General features: G+C 37.8%; 1 protein-coding gene across 5 annotated transcripts in view; it reads right to left on the bottom strand.

The window, feature by feature from the left end:
- Positions 1–20077, bottom strand: part of Kansl1 (KAT8 regulatory NSL complex subunit 1) — a 140906-nt gene that overhangs the window by 47413 nt on the left and 73416 nt on the right. For all 5 annotated transcript variants that reach the window (XM_059271938.1, XM_059271936.1, XM_059271940.1 and 2 more), the window contains exon 3: positions 3933–4074. In XM_059271938.1, the coding sequence (XP_059127921.1) occupies positions 3933–4074 (142 nt within the window). The remainder of the gene's footprint in view (positions 1–3932; positions 4075–20077) is intronic.

The following is a 20077-nucleotide window of genomic DNA, read 5'->3' on the forward strand; positions in this document are numbered from 1 at the left end:
AGCAAAAAGTTAGCATTGTGAAGACAGGCAATGAGTGATGCACCTACAAGTCAAAAAACAAAACAAACAAAAAACCCAAGGACAGGCAGCAGCGATCATTTAGGAAAAGGCAAGAAATGAATCTTTCCTATAACCCCAGACAGAGCATGGCTTGGTGAATACCCTGACTTTCCAACTTCTAAACTTTGAAAATAACATTTCTATTCTTCTAAACCCATTCCATTTGTGATACTTTCTTGTGTCAGCATAGAAAAGTACTATATCTTCAGAACAAGGGCTGGAGAGAAGGCTTAGCAGTTAAGAGTATTGCTGCTTTTGTAGAGAACTGGGTTTGGTTCCCAGCATCCACATGGTAGCTCACAAACATCCACTATTCTAGTTTCAAAAGATGTGCACCTTCTTCTGACCTCCATAGGCATCAGGCACATATGGGGGCACATACACACATGCAAGCATAACACTCATACCCATAAAATATCAAAACAAATAAATTTTAAAAAGCAAATGTAATTCCAGCACTTTGTCTGTAGAAGCATAAGGAACAGAAGTTCAAAGCCAGCATAAGCTACTTGTTTACAAACAAACAAACAACAAAAGCAGATAAAATTATTACTTTTTTTGAATCAGGTAAAAATGTTTTATCACAGCATTCCTCATAACGTCCTTTAAAGAGGAGGATTTTTTTTTTTTTTTTTTTTTTTTTTTTTTAATGCTCTAACAAGAACTGCATTAAGGGGGCTGGAGAGATGGCTCAGAGGTTAAGAGCACTGGCTGTTCTTCCAGAGGTTCTGAGTTCAATTCCCAGCAACCACATGGTGGTTTACAACCATCTGTAATGAGATCTGGTGCCCTCTTCTGGCCATGTAGACAGAGCACTGTATACATAATAAATAAATACATAAATAAATAAATAAATAAATAAAGAAGAACTGCATTAAAGCATGTGAGCAGCAGTGACATAATAAGGACTTAGGTTCTTTATCTGTTTATACCCTGTCACCAGCATCAGTATAACAGTATCATCCATGTCATGTCACCAGATGGTGGCATCTGTCCTCAGACTCACCCCCTAGAAGGTATATACAGGGACAGCACAGGGAATCTGAACAGCACATAACAGTCGACAAAGAAAGGTCATAGTTAAAGTCAAAAACATTTTTTAAATGATAGGGAAACAGTCAAAGTTCACATGTAAGAAATTTTTATGTGCCTAGGCGAAAAAAGTAGCTAAAAAGTATATACACACTCCCAAAATTTTATGCTGGATTAGCTTTGACTTGGGGGTAAAAGGGTTATCAACACAAATCTAAACCTGTTTTTCTTTGATTCTTTGATTTTTCTATATGATTTCCAAAAGTTTCCTGAGTTACTCCAGAGAATCAGCAACCTTAAGCCATACATTTAAATATTCTAAGATTAAAATTTATTCCTTTTACTTCATTTATTTACATGTGTATGTGTAAGTATGTACACAAACATGCCTTGTATAAGGACATTAGGGGCCAACTCAAATGAGTAAGTTCTCTCCTTCTACCATGGAGGTCCTGGAGATCCAACTCAGGTCATCAGGTTTGGCAGCAAGCACCTTAATCCACTAAATTATCTCAAGATGGCTCAGTGGATAAGTGTAGCACAAATCCTAATTGGTCTTAATAATAAAAACTCGGAGTCAGATATCGGGGTAAATGCTGAAAGATCAGAGAGACAAAGGATCATCAACTCCTCACTGAAAAGACTGAGCTTCTGTCTGCTCCCACCTTACATTCCTTTCTCCACCCAGCCATATCACTTCCTGTCTCAATCTCCTGAGTCCTGGGATTAGGTGTGTGCCACCACTGCTGGCCTCTATAGCTAACTAGTGGCTGGCTTTGCCCTCTGATCTTATTGCTCTTGCAGATGACCCAGGTTGTATTCCAAACACAACCATCTATAATTCCAGTTCCAGGGGATCTGAAACCGTCTTCAGAAACCAGGTATGCATGTGACCCACATACATGTAGGTAAAATATTCATATAGTAAATAAGTAAATGAATAAATAGTATTTTAAATGAAGATGTATTTCACAATTGCTATTAATTCCCTAGGTCTAAATGAAATATTTGTGGTATACAAAGTAACAATGGAACAGTTTTATAATGGAGAATATAAAAACATATGTACATGTTTGGAATGTATGTAAAATAGATGAAGCAACAAAAATGACTATATTATACTAGCCTCAGGAAACTCTCATTCTCAAATATAGAAATTCACACTTCTTAGCTGTAAAAGCCCCCACATAGACACTGAAAAGGTGTCCCTGACACAGTAATTTCCTCGGGATAGGCACAGTTTCTTAGTTTCCAGCCCATTTTACAATCTATGGAACACATTTAAAAGTTTCCTTTGTGATGACCACTTAAGGGAACTAAAATATTTACTACCTCTGGAATATATTTAAGTTTTGCTCCAATTAATTTTTTAAAACAAGTTATCCAGGGAACAAATTACTTAAAAATGAGTATGTTTTTGATGAACTTTTTGGGGAGCAGAGAAACCTGAGTTCAACTGCCAAAAGCCCACACCTAAAAAATAAAACAAAATAGAAAGTCAAGTATAATGGGGCAGTCCTACAATCCTAGAGGTACTAGAATGACAGAGATGGGCAGATCCCTGGGGCTCTGGTCTGCCAGACTAGACTTCTTACTTAGCAAGCTCTGGGACAATTGTGAGTGACTCTTGTCTCAAAAGAAGAAAAGATGGGGAGCATCTGAGGAACTCATCTGGAGTGTTGCTCTAGTGTGTGTGTGTGTGTGTGTGTGTGTGTGTGTGTGTGTGTGTGTGTACATTCACACACACAGATTTTAAGACTTTTAGAAACAGTAAAGATAAAACAATGAATTTTAAAGTGCATTAGGCTTTACCTAGACTACATGTCAGTCATGTAGCTTCCATACTATTCTTTAAAGACTTATTTTTATTAATATGCTTGTGTATGTGTGTACACTCTTAGAGGTCAAAGGGCATCATACATCTTGGAGCTAGAGTGACAGGCAGCCATGAAGTCCAACATGAATACTAGGAATGCACTCAGATCCTCAGGAAGAGCAGGAAACACTTTACCGCTGAGCCATCCATCCCTTCAGCCTGCATCTTGGGCTTTAAAATGTTTGCAGGGGACTGATGAGCTGACTTAGTAGGTTACAGTGCTTGCCACCACGCCTGATGATCTGAGTTGGGTCTCTAGAGCCCCAAACCACAAACTATTTTATAAAAGTTGCTTTGCAAGAATGTAAGCACCATGAAAGTAGGATTTTTGTTCATTGGTAAATCCTACTAGAAACCACTGTGGGTATACAGTAAGCACCCACTATTTGTTGAAGGGTTTGCTTCCTATGTATAATTTCCCTCAAGTCAAATTCAAAACGAACAGAAGACTTTTTTTTTCCTAAAATGACTTTTCAAGTCACTGTTCAATGTCACTATCAAGGTAATTATCAGTCCTCTGCAAACAGAAGACAAGAAATAAAATTTCTACCTATGTTATGTCTAAGTTTTTGATATTTGGTAAATATTTTAATTACAATTTTTTCATCAAGAGAAGCTTAGCAATAAGAGAATATGTGTAATCAAATAAGCAAAACAAAGAAGCAGATCTCATGTCTTTCTCAAAATTAAATAGACAAGAGAGTCTGTAGTTGTATTATATGGTTTTTTTTTCTCAGATTGGCCCAGATCCCATTTTTCCTAATCATATGTCAACTGAACATTACATTCTACTATTTTCTGAGCTACACTAGTACCATCAGGCTCTTAAACTATTATACCGAGTAAGTGAAACCATTTATTTTGACATAGTTAAAGCATTATTGAAAGAATGAGAAGGAATGGGAGAAAGGGGATAATGGTAGCTTTTAAACGGGTCAGGAAACACCAGAAATGTATCCCTTACCTTATTAGCACGTATCTGTTTGTAAATATCCGTTTGCTGACGAATTCGATATTCCAAGTCAGAAACATGGGCCTGAAGCCAGTTCCAGCGGCTGACAATAGCTGCTCGGTCTGCAGCCCATCTCCATTCAGATCTGCGTTTCCTACAAGAAAATAAACTGAGTGAAATCCAAGAGCAGCACTAACATCTATACCAAACAGGGAGAGGAACAGAGTGGGTAGGTTCTTATGCAGACTGACTATGATGTAAAGACAGACAAAAAGACAAAACACACAGTCCACAGTAGTCTTTGGGGTAAAACCCTTCATTAAATTTCCTTCAAAGTTAACTTAAGTAGAGGTGCTTATTATACTCTGATAGTGTAGATAATGTTTTTCTGAAATTGCTTTAGATTCTCAGGAAATAAAAGACATTTTCTTTGTTAATATTTTATCCATCCATCCATCTTTGTTTATTCTGAAGCAGGGTTTCACTATTTAGCTCTGGCTGGCCTCCCGTGTGCTGAGATTAAAGGTGTGCACCATTACCACGCGGCTTTTTTTTTTTTTTTTTAAATCCAAGAAGCATTAAGAATTATTACAAAGACAGAAATTCAAAGTTTCTGAATAAAGATCAACATAAAAAACTTCACAGCAGAGAAGAAAGCTTCATTTCCTTAGCAAATATTTTAACACTAATGAAAGCTAATACTATAGAAATTTTACATATATATAAAAACAGAAAGCCATAAATATGCTACATACATTATAGAATATACTCTTTAGTACTGTGATTCTCATATATAGTCAAAAATATTTTTTTTAAATCTCAATTAAATTTAAAAAGTGATTTGCTTGGGTTTTTGTTATTGCTGCTGCTGCTGTTGTTTAGAGGCAGGGTCTCATGTATCTCAAGTTGGTCTTAAACTTGCTATTACATCTAAGGATGACCTTGAATTCCTCATCATCCAGCCTCCATCTCCTCAGTGCAAAGTTACAGGTATGTGCTATATTTTGGGAGGGTGTGGCATTTAATTTAAAATTTTTTATTTTATGTGTATGGGTGATTTTTTTCTGCATGCATGTTTACTCATAGTGTGCATGCCTGGTACTCATGAAGGCCAACAGAGGGAGTCAGATCCCTTGGAGCTGGAGTTAAGAGCTGTGAGCTACTATTTGAGAGCTGGGAATCAAACCTAAGTCCTCTTAAGAGTAGTCAGGGCTCTTAACCACAGTGTCACGTCTTTAGGCGCTCTAAAATAGTTCTAATTGGAAGCAGAAAACAGAAATTCAGAAAAGTATGATAGAAACTAGAATGACCAGGCTTCACATATTTATTATAAAGTAGTAATAATTATGGCAGTATAAGACGAACAGAAGACCAAAAGAACACAATGTAGACTCCCAAAATTTATAACTGGATACATGAATTGTCATCTCTTTACATGGACAAAATTAAAATCACTTTTTGTTATGACTTGCTGCTATGACTCTGGCTTAGCCAATCTTAAAATAAAAATGAATATTTGAGACTTAGAGCAGGGAAGAATTTTCAAATAAGACATGGAAACAATCAAAATTTCATCATACAACAAAAATCTAGTGAACAAAGTTAAAGAACAAATAACTTGTTAGTACAGAATGTCTAAATCAAGCATACTAAAGATTCAGTATCACGCTGGACACAGCGGCACCCCATCCTCATGAAGCCGAGGGATAGGAGGGATTACTACAAGACTGAAGGCAGCCTAGGCTGCAGAGTGAAATCCTGTCTCTGAAACACAAGAATAATATTTTTAAAAGGACTAAAGATAAGATCATAACAGGAGTCCAAGATATAGTTTAAGGCAACTTTTACAGAAATATTAATTCACTAAGGAAAATTTAAATATACAAACATACAAAGTCTTTCAAAACAGACTGGAAAAAGTCCCATAGAAGGAGTTGGTAAGCTAAGAAAAACAAAACCTATTTTACATTGCTGGTAAATGTTAAAAAAGGTACAACCAGTCTTCTAAGAATTTGGCTAAGTTAAAAAAAAAAAGCATGCCCAATCACAGAAAAATTATGCTTCTGAGAATATATTTTTACGTGTGCACAAGAAACAGATGCAATAACATAATCTACTTCTGCTAATGAAGGCAAATAAATTAGTTTATTCCTTAAAAGATTTTCCTATAGTAATAAAAATAAAACCAGATCTCTGTTTATCAACATGACTAATTCTCAAGACAATGCTAAGTGAAAAATTCACATCAAAGCAAGAATAAATGCTATTGCAGGTACACACAAGTATTAAAGAAACTCAATGTACTACTGCTTAGCAATTACAGTATAAACCAATGCCTAATTTCAACAATACAGAATGGGAAAACACACACACAAAGACTGTTACTATTACAGGTCAATAAAAATGTATAAAAATATTCTTGGAGATGACATGTGACAGATTCAGGGTCACAGCTAGTCACAGTTGGTGGACTAAGAATTTAGGCAGTCTCTGACAATGATCCTGAACTCAGCTCATAAACCTCTAAGTCTTCTCAGGAAACTGTTCTAGAACACCAATCACTTTAAACTGTTATCTCTGAATTTAGGCATTTTAAGAACAGCAGCAGCAAAATATAGTCAAGTGAGATGAGGGGGAGGGGGGGAAGCAACACTTTAAAAGTCTGTTTGAGGGGAGTGGGACAAGGGGAGAAAGGGGGAACAGGAGTTGGTATGTAAAATGAAAAAAAATTAAATAAAAATAAATAAAAACCCAAAAAAATCTGTTTGAAAAGATACTGAAAGAATAACACATTTCAATATAGCCAACTAAAGCTAGTTCTGGTTTATAAACAGTATTAATAGGTTTCTTTGTAGTTACCTGGACTTCTGTTTTAATAGTCCTCCCAGATTTAGTAGTTATATACCTCTAATTGAGGATATTCTACCAAAACCAACATATAATCTTTGAGGAAAAAGTCATAAAAGCAAGCTCTATAATCATTCTAAAACCATATGCTGAAAAGTACTAAATTTCTCTTTATAAATGTAAGACTCAGCTTAATATTTGGCTAATGTGTCCAAATAAAAAGGATTAGTTTTCGTTGTTAGTTTTTATTCTGAGGTTCCTTTGGTTCATTAAAATCATCTTGAATGGTATAGTCAGTGGAAATATTTTGTTAGAAGGAACACAAAGGATATTAATCTCTCTTAATGTGAGGACCAGGGCTCTTTTTTTTTTTTTTTTTTTTTTTTGTAAATTTATATAGTGGATTCTGAAAGGCATCAGTGACACCATCCACAGAAAAATTACTCAAATTAAAATAAAAAGTGCTAAATTAGGAGGAACATGAATTTGAAGATAGCCTAGGCTGCCTAATAAAACAGCAAGACATCCTCCAACACATTTTTTTTTTCCTCCCCTGATACAGTGTGTAGCTTTGGCTGTCCTGAAACATGCTATGTAGATCAGGCTGACCTCTAACTCAAAAAAGAATCCACCTTCTTTTCCCACTGGGGTTAAAGTTGAGTACCATTAAACAGAGCAGCAAGACCATTTTAAAAGAGAAAGTGCTAAGTGATTTGATATCTGCTAATACTGAAAAGTGAGAAATTCCTGTATTATCCCTTCCACTCAATTCATTAGGCCACAAATCCAAATATGATTGTTATCAAAACTGCACTTTCATACACCCCATCTTCAATGATTGCCAGTACTGCCCAAACCAACAGTGCAATACAAACTAACAAACACTTTTATCCAAGATAAAGTACAGCAAGTTACTGATCTATCTTAAAGTAACAACAAAACCTAGATTCAGAACTATATCACAAACATCTGACTCCAGTGCTGCCAAGCCTTCTAATTTTACTCAAGATAGAACAAGGCTGGATGAGAGCTGTAGAGCTGGCTCAGTGGTTAAGAGCGCTTGCTGTTGCAAAGGACATGGGTTCACTTCACAGCACCCATATGGAGGGTTCACGCTCACTGCCTCCTCAGGCAGCAGGCTCACATGTGGTATACAGAGGTACAAGCAGGAAAAATACTTATACACTTAAATAAAAATAATAATGAAAGAACAGGGTTGGTGGATTTTATTTCTCTTCCTTCAGCTAGAACAAAAAAAATTATACATCTCATTAAAGCAACAATAACTATGCCAGAAGGACTCTAGGGTGGTATTTCTGATTTTTTGTTTTGTTTTGTTTTGTTTTGAAATATCCCAGCTACAATCCTGTCTTCAGTTCTTCCCTTATAATCCATCAAAGAAAGGGCCTATTAAGAAACCCAAAGTAAGGGCTGGAAAGATGGCTTAGAGGTTAAGAGCACTGGCTGTTTCTTCCAGAAGTCTGCACATAGCAGCTTACAAACATTTATATGAGATCCAATGCCCTCTTCTGGCATGCAGGCATACATGCAGGCATAACACTGTATACGTAATAAACAACACAGACACAGAACAACAATTAATGGGACCTCTTGAAACTGAGAAGCTTTTGTAGGGCAAAAGACACTGTCAATAAGACAAAAAGACAGTCTACAGAATGGGAGAAGACCTTTACCAACCCCACATCTGACAGAGGACTGATCTCCAAAGTATATAAAGATTTCAAGAAACTAGACATCAAAATACTGAACAATCCAATTAAAAAATGGGCTAAAGAGCTAAACAGAATTCTCAAAAGAATCTCAAATGGCTGAAAGACATTTAAAGAAATGCTCAATGTCCTTAGTCATCAAAACAATACCACTTACACCTGTAAGAATGGCTATGATCAAAAACACTAATGACAGTCTATGTTGGAGAGGATGCGGAGCAAAGGGACCACTCCTCCACTGTTGGTGGGAGTGCAAACTTTTACAACCACTGTGGAAATCAGTAAGGTGGTTTCTCAGAAAATTGGGAATCGATCTACCTCAAGACCCAGCCATACCACTCTTGGGCATATACCCAAGGAATGCGCAATCATACCACAAAGATACAAGCTCAACTATGTTCATAGCAGCACTATTTGTAATAGCCAGAATCTGGAAACAACCTAGATGCCCATCAACTGAAGAATGGATTAAGAAAATGTGGTACATGTACACAATGGAGTACTACTCAGCAGAGAAAAACAATGACAGCATGAAATTTGCAGGCAAATGGATGGAACTAGAAAATATCCTGAGTAAGGTAACGCAAACCCAGAAGGACAAACATGGTATGTACTCACTCATAAGTGGATACTAGATATAAAGCAAAGAACAATCAGATTGCGACCCACAGAACCAGGGAGGCTACATAGCCTAGGGGGGACCCTAGGATGACTGTGGCTTATAATAAGTTTTGGTTTTACTCAATCACTGGGCAAGCCTCAGTGAAACATTTCACTATTAGGATAAGAATTTGTACTGTATCAAGCTGATAACAGAAATAAATAAAAAAAAAAAAAATGAAAAAAATAAATACTTCAGAGTCTTAAAAAAAAAGAAATCCTAAGTAAAATGACTTTATAACAAATTACAGATAACAGAGCTATGCTCAACCAATAACTGGCAGGTAAGTTATTTCAAAGGGTTATATGCTACTTCCAAGAGCGCAGGAAAGAAAGCCTGAAATCGTCTTCCTGTTTAGATTCATAAAACCAAAGGAAAAAGTAAGCAAAACTGAGGCTGTCCCAGAACATACAGAGAACAACACAGATGCCAGCATCCCAGTAAAAGAATGACTACGAGATAGGAAGAAGAAACCTCAAAGTTACTAACCCCAGGGGAAGCTAAGATAAATCCAAAAACATTGTGAAATAAAGAGCAGAATTAGAATAATGTTCAAGCAATGTTTCCACTTTTTATAATCCTAGACCTGTAAACTGACCTTTGGAAATAACAGCAATATCTATCTGCCTCATAGTGATGTTATTCATAAAATGGTGAAATCCTACTATCAATGCAGTGTGCATATTAGATAAGAACATGTAATAACTATAACCTTGGTTTCAATTCTTTATCAAAGGTACAAAAGAGAAAAAGGTTAAAGAATAAGATGAAAGAAATTTCTAAGAGACAAAAATCATGAAATAGATTTCTTTTTTAAAGATTTATTTATATTTTATGCGTGTTGGTGTTTTGCCAGTATGCATGTCTGTGTGAGGGTGCCTGGAACTGGAATTACAGACAGTTGTGAGTCACTATGTGGGTGCTGGGAAATAAATCCAGGTCCTCTGCAAGAGCAGCCAGTGCTCTTAGGTCATCTCTTCAGCTCTGAAATAGATGTTTTAAAGTTATCTACAAGTCTGACCTTTTGTTGTTGTTGCTTTTGAGACAGGGTTTCTCTGTGTTACAGCTCTGGCTGTCCTGGAACTCACTCTGTAGACCAGGCTGACCTTGAACTCACAGAGATCTGCCTGCCTCTGCCTCCTGAGTGCGGGGATTAAAGGTGTGAGCCACCACTTCCAGGCATCAAGTCTGACTTTCTTAAGCCTTGGGTTTTATAATCATTTAAAAGTTCCACCTTAGATAGTAAAACCTAGCTTCAATAACATTAACCACTCCCCTTAAATTTACAGGCTGAGGAAGAACACATGGGTCAAGAGGAAACAAACCAACTTGTCTGGTATAAAATAATCCTCAAGTTTAAAATAAATCCAAGACAGAGAAAAGAAAGCCTTTTCAAATTTTCCATTAGCTTACTCTCATTTTCCTTTTTACTAGGTTACAGCTTTCTAGAGATGTTTGTAGCAGCACTAGGAAGCCTGTTTCATAGGTGCTTTTACACTGCCGACACACCTTTCAACATTTAATTTTTTACCAGATTTCCTCTGATGTTAAAATGAGATGTGTGTATGTTGGTAGATTATTCAGCCAAGAAGTTAACACATTTTCAATTCTCTCACTCATCCCCCACTTCTATTAGCAAATATTTAAACAACTATTATTTAGGAGCAGTGATTTTTGGTGATAAGAATATAAGAACCATGTTTTGTTAAGTCTAGATTTCTAGAGTAGACAGATGTTTAGTATAAACTGGAACCTGCATGGGGGATAGGGTGGAGGGGACTATCTTTTAAGGGAAATGCATGCTAGGGGGTCTAGAGCTGGGGCGGTGGGGACTTTATACTCAAATAGACACTGTACATCTCAGCAGGATTGGACCACACATAGACATCACGTATGTTTAAACTTTGTGAAGCAATGTAAGTATTCTGCTCACTTTGGCCTCTGTGCACATATGCAAGAGAACACCATTTTTGTTTGTTAAATTGAAAAAGTTAAAAAAAAAATTGCCATCTGCTAAGTTTCAGAGAAATGCTGCTATAAACAGCAATTTCTTCTGAAGAACATAACATTTATCAAAAGAAATCTTCACAAAGTTTTATTCCATGACCAAAAATGTTTCCACATCAAAAAATCTAACCAAGGATGATCTGAGACAGAAGGTAACTTGTTCTTGCCTACATGAATGTATATATACCACATGTGTGCCTGGTACCCAGAGAAGCCAGAAGAGGATGTAAAATCCCTTTCTGTAAAAGCAGCCAGTGCTCTTAACTGCAGAACTATCTTTTCCAAGCCTACACTCACATTTTTAAACTTCTACAGAAAAGATCTCAAAGTTAAGATTCCCATTTACATAGCTCCTGTTATTTGCTTGTACCTAAGTGTTCTTTGGCCTCCACAAATGTCATTTTTTTTTTTCTCAAATGACTGCAAGTATTTTAGCTTTTTGGGGGTGGGATAAGGTGAAGGTGCTTAAACTGTGTAGCCCAAATTGTACTCAAACTTGTGGCAATTCTCTTGCCTCAGTTTGCCAAGTACTTAGATTGCAGGTATAAATGAGCCTGCACTCCCAAGTAGAAGTTATTACAAAGACAAGACATCCAACCATTTTATTGGCAAAGTTCTTAATGACTATGATAAAACAGCAGCTGATTCCTTCAGATCTGAACATGATCTGCAGTTTGAAAACCATTCCTGTTCTGAAAGATTGACTCATTTTTGTCTTATCCACTGAAATAATATGAATAAGAAACCCTGTATGAGGTTTAACTTTAAGCCTGCCAAGTTTGCTAAATGCTAGCTGTTGGTCTCCAACCCAAGCTCTGAGGCAAGTCGAATAATTTCTATTAGTTTCCTAAATGATGACCCATTTTTTAAATTAATGACTCATTTTATCCAGACAGGGTCAACTACTGGACTCCTTAACAATACCAATAATTTAATTAATGGAGGATGAGAGTAAGGATAGAAAAGCGAATAGATTAAGCAATCAAGTCCAATTCCCATTATTAAGTGGAAAACCACTGCTCTAACTAAATACAGAAATATTTCTTGCCCACTTTAATAATTCTACATGTTCTCAGGATTTATGTACCCATTTCCAAGGTTGAATTACTCCTTCTACACTTCACATAGACCAGCAGTTCTCAACATTTCTAATGCTGAGACCTTTCAATACAGTTCATGTTGTGGTAACCCCCAAACCATAAAATTATTTCATTGCTACTTCATAACTGTAATTTTGTTACTATTATGAATTGTAATGTAAATACCTGATATGCAAGATATCTGATATGTGACCCCTAAAGGGTTGCAACCCACAGGTAGAGAACTGCTAATGTAGACAATAAGGGCTGTAAAAACGCTGCAAAACATCCTAAGGGTTTTATTATTTTAATTTCAACAAATGTCTATCACCAGTCTTAATATTCCTATTGACTTTTTTTTTGAGACCGGGTCTCTCTGTGTAACTGCCCTGGCTGTCCTGGAATTCGCTTTGTAGACTAGGCTGGTCTCGAACTCAGAGATGCGCCTGCCTCTGCCTCCGGAGTCCTGGCATTAAAGACATGTGCTCCAAGTACCACAACAGCGACAAATTATCAGAACTTCTTATTTCTAAAGAAGAGGGAGAAGGAACAATAAAACTGTGCCGTGTATGTGACTAAGTCAACTGCCAAAGGAAGAAGTCTTAACCAACAAGTCACTCAGACAGCTCTCTCCCAGAGCTCTTCACAGTCAAGAAACTGATGAGACATCCAACAGGAACAACATGAGAAGCTGGGCTTGCAGCTATTAGAAAAAACAATTTTAGAGACCCTATATAAATCTGTTTGAAATCAAAGAATTAAGGTGCTTATTACGTAAGACCCTAGTGTTTCCTATTTTGGCCAAAAGCATCATAATTTTCTAAAGTACTTTAATTTAAACCACATAGTTTTACACAACATAGAGTAGCAGTCTACCACAGAGGTTTTTTTTTTTTTTTTTTTTTTCCTTCTTTTTGGTTTTTTGAGACAGAGTTTCTCTATGTAACATTCCAGGCTGTCCTGGAACTCACTGTAGATCCACCTGCCTCTGCCTCGAGTGCTGGGATTAAAGGTGTGGATCACCATCGCCGTCTTGATGACCGCTGCAGCTATGTTTAAAGGTAACTGTCTTAGTCAGGCTTCCCACTACTGTGAGAAATACTTAGAGAAACAGATTAAATGAAGATGTCCTTTGTCTTGCTCTTTCAGATCTGACCACTGGTAGCTGGCTTCAGTGTTTCTGGGCTTGTAACAAAGCAGTGTGTCCCAGTACAACACTGGGATACAAAAGAGCTGCTCACTTACTGGCAGCAAGGAAAGAGAAAGAAGAGGAAAGGAAGGGCCAGGACAAGGACTTCCCCAAGGATATGCCCTCTGTGTGGCTCTTCCTCCTACAATTTCTATAACACCACTAGCAGTAGAGCAACCTTCAATACGTGTACCTGTGGAAGAATTATCTTTTCCTTTTCTCCCTCAATACTGGGTAGTGAATCTAGGACCTCATATCTTAAGCGACTGTTCTGTCTCAAAATTCCATTTTTTGATTTGAGAAAGGATCTTGGTAAGTTACCTTGGCAGGCCTTAAATTTGTAATCTCCTGCCAGGGGTTCCTGAGTAACTGGGATGATAAGCTTGAACCAAGGCAGGGCACAATGCATGTGACATTTCATATCCAAACTCTAAAAAGTGACATATTATATGTCTCTCTTCTACGATTCCGGTTTTGGAGAAGGGATTTTTTTTTATTTATTTATTTATTTATTTTTTTGGTTTTTCGAGACAGGGTTTCTCTATGTAGCTTTGCGCCTTTCCTGGGACTCACTTGGTAGCCCAGGCTGGCCTCGAACTCACAGAGATCCGCCTGGCTCTGCCTCCTGAGTGCTGGGATTAAAGGCGTGCGCCACCACCGCCCGGCTTGGAGAAGGGATTTTGTTATAATATCAACAAAGTTGGCCTCAGTTTTCCTGTCTCTGCCTCCTGAGTCCTAGGTTCACATCGGTATATGGCAATGGCTATGAATATTTCTCATAAAAAAAATAAAGATGTGAGAAGCAGTACTTCAAAGAGCAGAATTGAAGCAAAATAACCAATTAGACTGAGTTCAGAAGGCATGATTATATACAATTCACAACGTTTCCTTCTCCCTCCTTTAAGTCTATTTCTTCTTTGTTAAAATGAGGGTACTATCCTACTTCAAAGTGCTGTTACCCTGACTTAGTATTTAATGTCTCTAGCACAAAGAAAAGCACATGAATTATACTTAACAAAAGTGTGAACATTATCTCTAGATTTGAGATTTGTGTGCATGTGTGTGCACACGTACACGTGATTGTGGATGACATTGGAGTTCAAAAAGTGTCTGATCCCTTGGAGCTGCAGTTACAGGAAGTTTTGAGTCACCCGATGGGGGTGCTGGGAATCAAATTGCAGTCTCTCCAAAAGCAGCAGAGTTCCTAACTGCTGAGCCATCTCTCCAGTCCTTATCGCTACATTTTAGGGGAATAATACAGTTACTGTTTTAATGTATTACATTAACTTTATTACTTGCCTCTCACTATTGGTGGAGACGATGATCAACAACAGTAGTAACAGCACACAAGGCACTATGTATGTACTCAAATACACTGAATTCTGCTTAGAAATACTAGCAAGATCAAAGGTAGAATCACAAAATTTTTTTACTAATTTTAGTAATTTCTGTTCCAGAATAATAAATCCCAAGATTTCCTGGCCCCTATATATAACCACAAAATACTTTTAGCAAAAAAGAACTACAAAGGCCGGGCGGTGGTGGCGCATGCCTTTAATCCCAGCACTCGGGAGGCAGAGCCAGGCGGATCTCTGTGAGTTCGAGGCCAGCCTGGGCTACCAAGTGAGTCCCAGGAAAGGCACAAAGCTACACAGAGAAACCCTGTCTCGAAAAACCAAAAAAAAAAAAAAAAAAAAAAAAAAGAACTACAAACATATAGAGTTGGAGCGATGGCTCAGTGATTAAGAGCATTTGTTCTGGCAGAGGACCTGGGTTCACTTCCCAGCATCCACATGGCCGTTGAAAATCATCTGGTTCCAGTTCCAATGAATCCACTATCCTATTCCGACCTCCAGGGACACCAGACATAGAAGCGGTCTTCATTCAATTAAACACTCATACACATAAAACAAAAACATCTTTTAAAAAGCAAGTGTGTGTGTGTGTGTGCACGCGCGCTCGCTCTCTCTCTCTCTCTCTCTCTCTCTCTCTCTCTCTCTCTCTCTCTCTCTCTCTCTCGCATGTACGTGGGAGTGGGTGTGGCAGTGGTGGCAGCTGGAGAGATGGTTCAGCAGTTAAGAGGACCTCCAGAGGACCTGAGTAACCACCTGTAACTATAGCTTTTTTTTTTGGGGGGGGGGGAGAAGCCAAGTGCCTATGTGAGTAATTGTCATGTTAGAAGATCCCCTTAGGGATCCATCCCCTTAGGGATGGAGTTACAAGTGGCTGGAAGCTACCAGACACAGCTGCTAGGAACCAACTTTGGAACCTCAAGAGCAGGAAGCACTCCTGCTGAGCCACTTCTCCAGCCCTGCAAAAAGGACTTTTATTTATCTACTCTGACCATTTTGCCATTTTTTTGCATACACACAAAACTGAGTATATTTGTTTGTAGTCTCATTTCCATTCAGTATGCCAAACATCCTCCATTAATTACAACACATGAATCAAACATAAAGATCTACTAACCACCCTATCAGCAAAAGTTATTTCTAGATTCTAAAGACCCTGAATTCACATTAAGTCTATGGCTTTCATAAAGCTGAGAAGCAAGCTACATAGCAAGATATTGACTCCAAAAGATGTATTCTTTTTTAAGATTTTACTTCTATTTTATGCATATGGGTGCTTTGTCTGTATGTACATATGTGGACCACACGGGTGCATAGTGCCTGAAGGAAGCCGGAAAATGCACTGGATCCCTGTAACCAGAGTTACAGGCAGATATGAGTTATGTGGGTGCTGGGAACTGAACACCGGTCCTCTGCAAAGGCAGCAAGTGCTCTTTATTGCTGAGCCACCTCTACAGCCCCAACCAAAATAAATTTTAAAAAAGAGGCTTGGGCCAGGCACACCTTTAATCCTAGCACTTGGGAGGAAGAAGGAAGAGGATCTCTGAAATTGAGGCCAGCCTGGTCTACAGAGCAAGTTCCAGGACAGCCAGGGCTATACAGAGAAATCAGGTCTCAAAAAAACTAAAAAAAGAAAAGAAAAAGAGGCGTGGAAGATAGCTCAGTTGGCAAAGTGCTCGCCTTGCAAGCCTGAGAATCTGGGTTCCATCTCGAATCCTGTGTTCATAAGCATGTAATTCTAGCACTCAGAATAGAGGAAAAGGAGAATCTGACTGCCCAGCCAAGTCTGAGAGACCCTGTCTCAAAAGGTAGAGTTTCTAAGAATAAAACTGGCCTGTGGTCTGCACATTTAGTGCACACTCACACAGGTGCTTGCTCTTTAAACACAGTAGCTTTGCTGGGTGGTGATGGCATACAACTTTAATCCCAGCACTTGGAAGGCAGAAGAAGGATCTCTTTGAGTTTGAGGCCAGCTTGGTCTACAGAGCAAGTTCCAAGACAGCCAGGACTGTTACACAGAGAAATTCTGTCTCGAAAAACCAAATACAACAAAACAAAAAACAAAAATAAACAAACACAGAAACCTTACACTGGATAAATTGACACCTCAATCTAACCTAATGATGAACCTTAATATCACAATAAAAGATATCATTTAACTTTTAGATGCAATAGGCAGGATACAGCTTCATCTACAAAGCACTCTTGCCTCCTTGAAACTAATGATTAAATCTCTAGAATAAATTATCAGTACATAGAAAGTAAAACAGAGCACAGTAATACCACAGAGACACAAATATTCAGAATGTTGAGAGTAGTATAGGGTAAATGACCTATTTTAATATGGATGAGTAGTAGTAAGGTACTATTACAGATTTAAAATAAGGTTTAAAAGACCTAACAGAAAAGCATAGTGTGTTTAGGACATTTTTTGGATCCTGATCTGAATAAATCCACTTTCACATATACACATATATAATTACATATAACAAAGAATAATAGCAGAATGCTGGCCATTTATTATATTATGTAATGAAATAATTTTAGTAGAAAGAGTGTTTGCACTTTCAACCAAACGAACCACCATCCCTTAAGAATACAGGGTAGCCGCCGGGCGGTGGTGGCGCACACTTTTAATCCCAGTGCTTGGGAGGCAGAGGCAAGCAGATCTCTGTGAGTTCGAGGCCAGCTTGGTCTATAAAACAAGTTCCAGGACAGGCTCCTAAGCTACACAGATAAACTCTGTCTCGAAAAAAAAAAAAAAAAAAAAAAAAAGAATACAGGCTAGCATATACACAGGCAGAATAAAATAAAATGCATGAAATATGTACTAAAAGCAATACAATACTGCAATGAGGGCTAAAGGAAATAAATGAAAGACTATATATTGATAATTATTAACACTTCCTGAAGAGTATCTGAAAGTCAAATTTTCTCTTTTTATACTTGTAAACCTACAAATGTCTATAAAACTAGGTCATATAACTATAATTGGCTGGGGGTTTGTCGTTTTAGTTTTTTGCTTCATTTTAAAATAGAATACTTCTTTAAAGATGCTAGACCTGAGAGAGAAGACAGTGGTGGTACCCATCTGCAATACAAACACTTGGAAGGCCTAATCGGGACTTACATGAGTTTGAGATCAGTCTGGGCTACATATCAAGTGCTAAGCCAGACAGAGTTACAAAAATACGACCTTGTTTCAAAATAGGTGAGGTGCATTATATACCTATATGCATCTGTACGTGTGCACACACAAGAAATGAAAACGTAAAAGAAGAAAGTACCGGATACTGTACCTTCTTGCTAACTTTGACAGTTCTCTTGACAGATTGGACTTCTGAATGTTGAAGTTTAAACACAACTTTTCTATTTTCTTCCTGCTCTCTCCTCACCTCTTACTGTTACCTTACCTATTACTCTTACCTATTACTGAAGCTGAGTTATTTTCTAAGTACTGTATTTAAAAAAAATTTCATGTCAAGCTGGGCATGGTAATGCTGTGCCTATAATCCCAGTACTCAAGAGGAAGGGCAGGTGGATATCTAAGAGTTTCAGGCCAGCCAATAAAAACATGTCTTGATGACACTGCAATTCAACAACGAGAAGATGGTTCTTCACTTTTTCATCCTCAAATTGTCAACTTTGAGGAACAGACAATGTCTTATTTTTTTAATATATCTCTGGAAGCCCAGCATTTGAAATTATGAAGATAATGAATAAATCTTCTACATGAATCAAAGTGCCATAGAGATTGTGACCATATAAAGAACAGATTGCAAACCACGCATAATTCCTAGTATAAAGTATAACTAAAAAAAAAAAAAGGGGGGGGGGAAATCACAGATATAAAACTACACATTATGTACTTAAAAGTTCAGAGTTGTTTATAGTAGCGCTACTTTTCAATTATAAAATCAACAGAGGTTAACAACATAGCATAGCTGGTAAATACTTCCTAATCAAACCTGAGGATCTAGGTTCGGATCCCTAAGCATTCATGTAAAGCTGGGCATGGGGTAAACAGTTAGCACTAGGGGGTGGAACTCAGTGGCTAGCCATCCTTGACAAATTCAGGAATTCCAGGTTCAGGAAGAAACCCTGCTTCAACTAATAAGGTAAAGCCAGGCAGGACGGCCCATTGCCTTTAATCCCAGCACTGAAGGAGGCTGACTGAGGCCTGTTTCAAGACCAACCTGGTCACTAGCAAATTTCAGGCCAGCCAGAGCTACAAAGTGAGACTCTATATCCCCCAAACAAGCAAAGAAAACAAAAATAAATAAGATAAAGATTTAGGCAGACTCCTAATGTAGACCTGTATCCTCTACACAGCCATACCCACACATCCATATAAACAATTACAAATGAAAATGTATGTGCCAAAAATAAAAAATAAAGGGAGTGGGGGGACAGCAGACATTGCATTAGAACACTGACAGTCCATTGAATTGAATGATTATATGAGATAAAAAATTGAAATACATTAGCTTCTGCTCTTAATTAAAATGTAACATGTAGGTGATCAGGCAGTCCAGGAAGAATTTTACCAAGGTTACGTAAGTCAGTCTGGCAGATAAAACCAATGGGAATTGTGGTGAACTGGCAAGAAGAACATGATACCACAAATCATCTAACTACCTCATCTCGCACAAGCCATCTTAAATACCTCTGGAATGATGGGAAGGCTCCAGCCGCCTGGCCTGAGGCTGATGTACTTTTCTAGAGTGCAAAAGGATTCTGGATGGCTGAGGAGCTTTACACAGAGCTGGATTATTAGTAGTCTTAAGGAACAGCAATCTCTTTTGAAATAGAGCTTGGGATAGTTTTCAATAAATTTGGCATGCCTGCACATATTTGGAGGTCAGGGAATAACTTTAGGGAGTCATTTCTCTCTTTTTACTATAGAATCCAGGGATGAAACCCAGGTTGAAGCCTTGTGTTGTGGTACATGCCTTTAATCCTAGCACTTGGGAGGCAGAAGCAGGAGGACCTTTGTGAGCTTGAGGCCAGCCAGGGCTCCATAACAAAATTCTGTCTCCAAATAAAATAAAATTGAAGTCGTCAGGCCTGCACAGCAAGATTTTTACCTCCTGGACCCATTTTGCCATCCCAGGGTTAAAGTTTTTTGTTTTTGTTTTTGTTTTTAAACTTTTATTCCATGCAACATGGTTTACTTGAGGCATATTCCATTTTACCCAAATTCAATCTTCATAAAGAAAAGTATAATGAAAAGCCTGGTATAGTGCCACATGCCTATAGTTCCAGCACTTGAAAACCTGAGTTTCAGGCTAG

Source organism: Peromyscus eremicus, chromosome 8a (genome assembly GCF_949786415.1).
Source record: "Peromyscus eremicus chromosome 8a, PerEre_H2_v1, whole genome shotgun sequence".
In the NCBI taxonomy this organism is placed as follows: Eukaryota; Metazoa; Chordata; class Mammalia; order Rodentia; family Cricetidae; genus Peromyscus; species Peromyscus eremicus.